The sequence below is a fragment of the Hydra vulgaris genome, chromosome 03, assembly GCF_038396675.1.
Source record: "Hydra vulgaris chromosome 03, alternate assembly HydraT2T_AEP".
Taxonomy (NCBI): domain Eukaryota; kingdom Metazoa; phylum Cnidaria; class Hydrozoa; order Anthoathecata; family Hydridae; genus Hydra; species Hydra vulgaris.
In genome coordinates, this window is record NC_088922.1 from 32082833 (window position 1) to 32092507 (window position 9675).

A 9675-nucleotide genomic window follows, 5' to 3' on the forward strand; every position below is an offset into this window, starting at 1 on the left:
ATATATAATCAAAACATCGTAAAGGTATAACTAGCCGAAAATTGATAAAATGTTTTATTAACAGAATAATAGAATTAAAAACAGAAGAATTAATAACAGAACGAGTTAAAGTATCAGAAGAATAAAAAAACAGAATTTTAGATTGGAGTAAATTATTTAATAATAAAAAATACGATAAATCAACAGATGAAATAAAGGTAACACAAGGTATTATAGATTTAAGTAAAAATGTAAGTAAAAGAGATAAAAATATTTTTGTTTTTGGTATACAAAATTCAACTGATTCGAATGCTGGAAATAGAAAAAAATTATTGAAAATATTCTAAAAAATATTTTTTCTAAAATAAAAACTAATTCTGACAAAATAAAAAGAATCCATCACTTCAAAAATACAAAGAGCTTGATCTTAAAAGGAAATTCGAAAGGTCAGTTAAATAATCCCTTTCAATTTGGAATCAGAAATAATGTTAAAAATATCAAATCAAATTATGCCATCAAACAAGTATGGTGTTCAGTTGAGATTGGTCTGAAAAATATCTTATGTGGATGTATATATAGAACAGGTGCTGGTGATATATCAAGTTACCAGAAAATAACCAAATCTCTTCGACATGCTTATAAAGTTTAGAAAAATAGTAAATACACGGGAATTCTAATTCTATAAAATGGATCAATGATGGTTCATGTAAACTTGAAAATGATTCAGATTTGATTGTCTTAGAATTTATAGAATTTTTAAGCAATTGCTTCATATATCAAAATGTCTTGTTACCAACTTCAAGTTAGCTTTGAGTTTGACACAAATTTATTAGACTTGGTCCTCAAAGAAAATAAAAATCGAGTTTTTTTTTTTTGAATCACTTACCTCCCTAGGTGTAGGTCTGTAAATCGAGCCGAATGAGCCAAGCTTGCCAAGTCTCGGCTTGACTCGTTTACATATTAAGAGTGTTCAGGCTCGGTTCGAGCTCGTTTCGAACATGAGATTCTTTGTTCGAGCTCGGCTCGTTAAGGATTAGTATTGTTTGGGGTCGGCTCGTTTTACATGTTGCTTGAGCTCGACTGGTTTAAAACTCGAAATAATTATTGTAACCTGTTAGTTTAAAGCTCGTTTAGTAAAAAATAATTGTTCGTTAAAGGCTCGTTTGTAAATAATGCAAGTCCAAATCAAAAAACAACATAAACAATCCTACAGTCTATTAAACATGCAAATAAACAACATAATGAAATAAGATCCCACAAATCTAATAGTTCAAAATAAAAGTTAAAACTAATAGTTCAATGTTCAAACTTAATGTTCAAAGTTCAAACATAATGTAAACTCTCAGAAACATAAAAATTCCTATTAAACACTGCACTCTAATAGTTCAAATTACAGAGGTTAATGCGGCGGCAATAGTCGTCGGAGATCCAGGTTCGATTCCTGGTGAAATCCATGTAAAACTTTTTTTTGTTTTAATAACGAATCAAATGTAAATAAACTATACTTAAGGTGGACGTTTTTTTCAGGCACCCCTCTTTAGTAAGTAAAAAACGAGTCTAAGGTGAGATCAGTAATATTGAAAACAAAGGGTAAAACCCAGTGGGAGAGGGCAACAGCAAATTTTGTGCCCTTTTGCTAATTAAAGAAGCTTTTTATTTTAGCAAAACCTAGCGGTCAAATTTGGAAGATTTTGAGACGCCATTGACACGTTTTTGTTGGGGTAGACTCCGTCGCATCAATTACGGCCCTCAGGTCTTACTCAGGGCCAGTATATAAGGGGTGGCATGTGTGCATGGGCCCCCTCAGAATTTTTCGATGTTCCAGATAGAAGACTTTCACACATCGTGCAAACTTAAGTTTGTTAATATGCCAAATGAGGTGGCCTTGCAAAAAATTTGGATGGCGGAGGCCTGGGAACAATAAGCCTTAAAGCGTTTGCCTCCCCCCTTCCCTGCCCAAACGTGAGGGAAATATGTAGCAAAATTTTTAACTTTAACATTTAAAACTAAACTTAAATTTATCGACAGATTTTAATTTTTGTAGAAAAATATTGTAAATTACGAAAAAGTTATGACCATGCAAAATTTACATCCCTCTTATTTTGGGGGTCGGGAGGGTAAGCATTTTAAGGCTTTTTATTCACAGGCCTCCGCCATCCCGATATTTTGCAAGGCCTCCTCATTTGGCATAGGTATAAACAAACTTAAGTTAGGAGTTTGCACGATCTGTGAAAGTGTCCTATCTGGAACATCAAAAAATTCTGAGGGCGCCCATACATGTGTGTGCATAGAGGAAAACTATACCCTCTATTCGATATACCATACATCTTTTTATGTTGGCAAACTAGAATCTTTAGTCAGAATGTAACTTTTCTATTGATTAGCTGGTTAATTGTGATAAATTAGAAAATCGAAGTACGTACTTTTAAATTGAACCCTACCCCCCCCCCCGCCCATCCGCGATCGGCCGCTTGTTGAAGACCGGCCCCCTCCCCCAATGAGCGGACGTACTTTCTTGACGACCGCCTATATGACCTAGCATATGATGTTCAAGCTCGGCTCGTTTAATAAACGAGCCTGATTTTTTGTTCAAGCCCGGCTCGTTTACCATTCGAGCCGAACATGAACTTGTCGAGTCGATCACTGAGCCGTTCACGAACACGAGCCAGGATTTACAGCCCTACCTATGTGGAATTGAACATGGACACCATATATTGAATTTCAAATATTTTTATAAAAACAACAATATTGATCAAAAACCAAAATTAAAAACAAAATTATTATATGTTAAAGGAAATTATGAAGAACTTTCAAAATATTTTATAAGTTTTGATTGGGAAAATGAGTTTAAAGATTTAAATGTTAGTCAAGCTTATAAAAAATGGCTAAATATATATCATACTGGATATTGTAAATTTATTCCAATTATTAGTTACGATACAAGTAAAAAATATGCTCTATTAATGACTAAAGAACTTCGAAAAAATGGTTACGTTAAAGAAAAGGTTATGGTACAAATGCAGTTATTCAAGATTTAAACAAACTGACAAGCTAAATAACTATAAAACATTGAACAAAAATGTAAAAAAAAGGTAAATAAAGATAAAAGAGCTTTTGAATTAAATCTGGCTAAAACTCAAAGAACAACCCTAAAAGTGTTTATGCATATTTAAATAGTAAAATAGTTATAAAAGATTCAATTAAAGCACTCAAAACCTTTGATGTTTCAATTATAACAAATAAAGTAGATATTGTTTAATTGTTTAAATGAGAATTTTGTTTCAGTATTTTAAAAAAATGAGGTATTAGACCATGTAACTTTTCCTTCAAAATGTAATTTTTATTGTATCGATCCAAGTTTTAATGAAACTGATGTTAAAAATCAGTTAGTAAACCTTAATGTTAATAAAAAAATCGGTGTTGACAAAGTTCATCCTCGTGTTTTCAAAGAATGTTCAAAATAACTTTCTCATCCTTTATCACTGATCTTTAAAATGTCATTTTATAGTGTTTATTATACCAAACGAATGGCTAACTGCAAACATAACTCCACTATTCAAGAAAAGAAATAAGTTAGATCCTTATAATTATCGATCAATATTAATAACATCAATAGTATACCAGGTTATGGAGAAAATTATTCACAATGTTATGAACCATTTGGCTTTAAATAAGTTAATTAACAAGTGAACAGCATGGATTTGTTAATGGTAAGAATTGTTGCTCCAGTTTATTAGAGACTTTAGATTTTATAACAAGCAAAATTGAAACTGGTAATAGTATTGATATAATATTTTTAGAATTTGCAAAAGCCTTTGATTCAGTTTCTTTATTGAAATTATGCTGAAAGCTTTATGGTTATGGTTTTCAGTCCTATATCCTACAATGGTGTAAACCATTTCTCAGCAATAGAAAACAACAAGTAGTTCTGGATGAGTTTGTTTCAGATTGTCAGAAAATCACAAGTTGAGTTCCCCAAAGTTTTGTCCTTGGTCCACTCCTGTTTATCATATTTATAAATGAGTTAAAAATAAACCGTACTAAATAAATTAGAATTATTTGCAGATGATACAAAAAATAATGTCAGTAGTTAATAATGAAAGTAACAACAATGCTTATCAAGAAGACTTAAATAAGTTAGACTGGTCAAATATGTGGTCTATTAAATTCAAAGGAGAAAAGTGTAAAACAATGTACATTGTTAATTTGAATCCTTTTAGTTACAAATTAGGTGAACACATTTTGCAAAAAACAGAAGTTAAAATGTGTAGCAAATACGACAATTCGAACACTGGGTTTTTTAAAACCCAGATTTAAATATCTTGATGTTTCCATATTAAAGTTGTTATACAAGTCAACTATTAGGCCACAGCTTGAATATACAGCATCTGTATGAAGCCCATTTTGTACTAAAGATATTAAGAGACTCGAAAACGTACAGCGTAGATCGACAAGGATTGAATCACTGAAAGGTCTCTGTTATGAAGATAGGAGAAAAATATTTGGTTTATCAAATTTACAAGAAAGGAAAAGAAGAGGCGACTTAAAAGAAATTTTAAAAATATTAAATTCAACTGAATATATTAGATTTGAAGAGCTTTTGAGTTTTTATAACAGCATGTCCAGGTATCGTCATAATAAAAGACTTCATCGACAATATGCTAAGAAGCTATGCAGGTATTATTATTTAACAGAGTGGTCGACGATTGGAATTAACTGTCACAGGGTGCAATCGATTCTGCAAACAAAAACACGTTCAAAAATAGAATAGACAAAGTTTTTAACTTTTGATACCAAACTCTATTAAAGGACTTTTTTTTATTTTATTTTCGAAATTTTATATTTAACGGCTGTTACAGTCAAAACTCTACGTAGTTTTGACTCACCAAACTTAAATAGTTTGTACAAGAATTTTTATATTATATATATTATTATACATATATTGTTCAATTCTAAGATAAATAATGAACAAAATTTTTAATTTTATCTGGACATTTTAAATGACTTATGTAAACGCATTTCAAAAATACAATACCTCTCAACAATATGATTAATGTATACAAAAATTGTACATGACAATCTTATTTTAAAAGGTTGTGCTTTAATTTTGACCAGTACTTTATTAATATAAATAATGAAACAACATAAATTAATAAAACTTAAAAATTGTTCCTTTTGTTTTCTTTTAATAAATTATTAAAATTTTTTTAATATCAAATTTATCATAACATTTTTATTCTTTTAACTTTGAGTTGTTTATTAAATGTTTTTCTTCAATTTTTATTCTTTAATATTTTCATATTTGAATCTTCTATTCTAACAATTTTTATTTGTTTTTCTTTTCCTTCTTTATCTATTTTTCATCTTTTCGCCGTTAAAAAAATATTTCCGTTTGCAATGTCATTGCCAGAGCCGTGGCTAGGCTCCCCCCCCCCCCATACCAACAGAAACTACAAATTATTCTGATTGTCATTATTTGAATACTAGAGTCAGTTATCAAACGGTTTCAAAATAATTGAAATCGATTTTCCATACAATTTAGAAAGAAGAAGATTTTCACTGAATTATTATAACCGCAAGATGAAGAATGGAGAAATCATTGTACGGACATGGCTCATATATTCTTCGAATAGCAATATAGTGTTTCGTTTTTGTTGCAAACTTTTTGAAATAACTTCATCACCATTCTGAAAAGGAATGAACACTTGGGAAAGCTTATCAAAAAAACTTAAAGAACACGAAACATGCAGTGCACGTTTCACGTGCTTTAAACACTGGATGACTTTACAAAAAAAGTTAATTGACATTTCTTTTAATTTATTGCCTTGTTACTTTTTTTTATTTAATTAATTTTTCTTCTCAATTTTGGTAATGCAGACATTGCAAATCAAGCTACCATAGACGAGTCACAACAAAAGTTGCTTCATAAAGAGCGGATATTTTGGAGGGTTGTGTTAGAAAGGATGCTGGACATTACCTTATTTCTTTCTGCAAGAAATCTTGCATCCAGGGTTCAGACACAGCCATTAGTTCAAAGAGCAATGGAAACTTTCTTAGGGTGTTTGAATTACTGGCTAAGTGCGATACCGTTCTCAATGAGCTTATACAGAGAATTCAGGACAAAGAAACCAGGGAGCACTATTTGAGCAATGATACACAGAACGAGTTGACTTTTAGCCAAGGAGATTGAGTCCAAAAACCTTTCAAAGATAAAAAAGGCAAAATACTATTCTATTATTTTAGATTGTACGCCAGACGTTTCGCACAAAGAACAAACGAGCATTCTGCGATCAGTAACATGTACTCCTGGGGTGGGTATCAACATTTCTGAATGTTTCTTTGGATATCTCACAGTAAATGATACCACTGGAAAAGGGCTTTTTGATGCATTTATAAATCAGGCAAAAAATTGGGATCTAAATATTTTAGACTGTCGATATCAATTTTATTATAATAATGCTAATATGATAGTAAAAGTAAAAAGTATTCAAGCAAGGTTTCTGGAAATGAATCCTTAGGCCTTTTATGTTCCTTGTGCAAACCATTCACTCAATCTTGTTATTGTTGATGGTGCACTGTCATCCATCAGTATTGTTGATGGTGCACTGTCATCCATCAGTATTGTTGATGGTGCACTGTCATCCATCAGTATTGTTGATGGTGCACTGTCATCCATCAGTATTGTTGATGGTGCACTGTCATCCATCATCAATAACAAGATTGAATGGTTTGCACCAAAAATTTCTTTTTTATTGGTATTTTTTCAAGGTTATATACACTCTTTTCATCGTCTCCTCCTCGATGAAAAATTTTAAAATCGTGCGTGGCAATTTCTGTCCAACCACAATCAGATACCAGATGGGAAAGTATAATAAACTGTGTTAAACCACTTCGCTATTATTTAAAAGAAATTCTAGAGGCACTCGAAAGATTGGAAGAATTTGCCTTAGAAAAGAGAGATGAGGCAACAGTCACAGAAGTACGATCGCTGATGGAATATATTAGAACATGGCCTTTCTTATTATCAATCATTATTTGGTATGACGTTTTATTTAAATCAATAAATCAAGTAAGCTTCTTCAGTCTTCTGCAACCTCTCTCGACATATTAGCTAATGAAATAAAGACAACAAATGTATTTCTTTATGAGTATCGCGAAAATGGATTTTCCGACGCACATATTAAGGCACCAGAAATCGCAGAGGTATTGGGCATTGAAAAGGTTTATCCAATAGTGCGTTCACAAAAAAAAAAATCGATTTCTTCATACGAGTGTGTTGATCACACTCGTATGAAGAAATCGGAGCGTTTTGAACAGATCAGTATTGTCACAAAGCTTTATGATTTTCTTTACCGATCTGAGAATCTTATCAAAGCCTGTAATGAAAATTCTCTGTCTGTATATTGCTAAAGTTTGCAAATGAAACTTGGTGTATAGATTCTGAGGATTCGGAAATAGAGTTAAAACGATTTGTCATAGTTATAAAGGAGGAAAAAAATACTCTCCTAAAATCTGCGCATGACTTCCTGAACTACATATACAAAGAAGAGCTGCAAGACGTTTATCCCAATCTAGTTATTGCGTTACGAATCTTTCTTACTTTACCAATCGCTGTTGCAAGTGCAGGACGTAGCTTCAGCAAGTTAAAACTAATTAAAACTTTCCATAGGTCAGTATAAATAGTTTTGCTTCATTATACTTAAATACATTTATACTTCTTTGTATCTTTAAATAGGTCAACAATGGTCGATGAACGTTTGTCTTCCTTAGCAATGCTGTCAATTGAGAACGAGTTTGCAAGGAAATAAAGTTATGAAGGCAAAATAAATGAGTTTGCAAGCATGAAAATATATCGCAAACCCTTTTTATGATGGTTTGCGACGTACTAGTATTATCTGCGTAATACATTTACAGTAAAAACTCTTCACTCGTAAACTCTATTTCAATTTAACAATTATTAAACATATTTAATTGAATTAAAGCGTTGTTTTCATTGTTTTTATCTTATGAAGGGCGACGTAAAAACTTGTCAGGTACTCAGCTATTTGGGGGTAATCCACTTTTTTAGAAAAAAAATTGGAGCCCTGATGGCTAGTTTATTATTTTGGAGGAGGAGGGGGAGGGGGGGGAGGGGCAGACCCACTTGCCACGGCACTGATGCTTAGTTATTTAAGTATAGATACAAATATATATGAAACATAGCAAAACTTCAAACTAAAAATTTGATTTATTTTTGACTGTATAAGTGAACGATTATTAACGGTTATTCATTTATTCATGACAAGATTAATTTATCTAACTCCTAGGAATTTGTATTGTTTAGTGTTTGTATTTTTTTTTTTTTTTTTGTATTTTGAATTACATTTTGTTGAAAATTATATTTATTTCGAAATGTCTAAAAAAAACTGTATATAAAAGGTTTATGAACGAACATGAACAAAGTGCACCAAATGATCGACTTAAAGCTTAGTTAAGGATGGCCCTGCAGTTGACGGTTACGTATATATAGACTATAAGATTTTTACAAGCGATCCAATTGATATCATAAATCGAGAAGTTCTGGAATGCATTTTAATCAAAGATTGACCTGTGCATAAAGAGGCATAAGGTTAAACCAGGGCCGGTTTAACTAAAGAAACGGATTAATGTTTAAAATATTTATTATTTGAAGGAAAAAGTATTATGAGAAAATTAAATGGGTGAAAATCCATTAACACAGTATAAGGAATTTAAAATTTAACAAAACGCACACTTAATTTGAGATATAGACCCAACATAAATATAGGGTAGGGTGGGGCAAGATGCCCCCCTTAACAAACTTTAGCGTATATAACAAATACTTTTACATTTTCTTGTAATTTTTCTTTTTAATATCTAAGTCTACTTATAAGAGAAGACATTGGTAAGATAAAATAACTACTTTATTACTGGTGATAAACTTTAAAATTAAAAAAACTAATAATTGTGCAAGGAGACATCTTGCCCGAGCCGTGGGGCAAGATGCTCCAAAGAGTGCATCTTGCCCCAAACCTTTTAAACAGTTGTTAAAAATAACTATCAGTTAAAATAAAAGCTATTAATAGTTCTTTATAAAAACTCTTTACATTTTATTAAAATAACTGAAATATAAACACTGCAGTTATTCTATGCAATTGTCTTAAAGATAAATAACTTTTTTTAATTTATATCACTAACATAAATGTTCAAATAACATATACATGATTATGATTCACAGTAGTAGCATAAGTCTGAATCATCTGGACCACATGAAAAGTGGTACCATGATGTACATTTACTACATTGTGTCCAATCATCAAATGGTCGCACATTGTATGGACAAGAGCATATGGTGCATAGAGTTGTATCAGTGATAAAAATTTCAGAGGCAGAAACCATATCTTTCTTTTTCATTTGTTTCTTTATGCCATTAGATCTTTCTGCTTTCTGCTTTTCAGGCTTTTTCACCTTTTTTGTCTTCAAATTTATTGATTTCATTTTTTGCTTGATCACCTTATTAAGTGCAGCTTTTTCTTTACGCAATATGACTGCTTGTTGCTTTTTTTTTACATTGTTTTCATGCTCTTCTAGTTGCTTCTTGAAAGGTGAAGAAGTAAGGTTTTCAGCTGACTCTGTCTTTCTCTTTCGTTGTCTTAAAACAGGAATTTTGGGACGTGGAGAAATTTTTTCCAAAATATT

At 31.4% G+C, this 9675-nt stretch overlaps 1 protein-coding gene across 1 annotated transcript; it reads left to right on the plus strand.

Moving 5' to 3' along the window:
- Window positions 1-6987: 6987 nt before the first annotated feature.
- Window positions 6988-7787, plus strand: LOC136078620 (uncharacterized). The gene is made up of 4 exons (XM_065794403.1): window positions 6988-7017; window positions 7063-7357; window positions 7417-7621; window positions 7715-7787. Exons 1-4 carry the CDS (start codon window positions 6988-6990, stop codon window positions 7785-7787), a joined length of 603 nt encoding a protein of 200 aa, XP_065650475.1.
- The last annotated feature ends 1888 nt before the right edge of the window (window positions 7788-9675 follow it).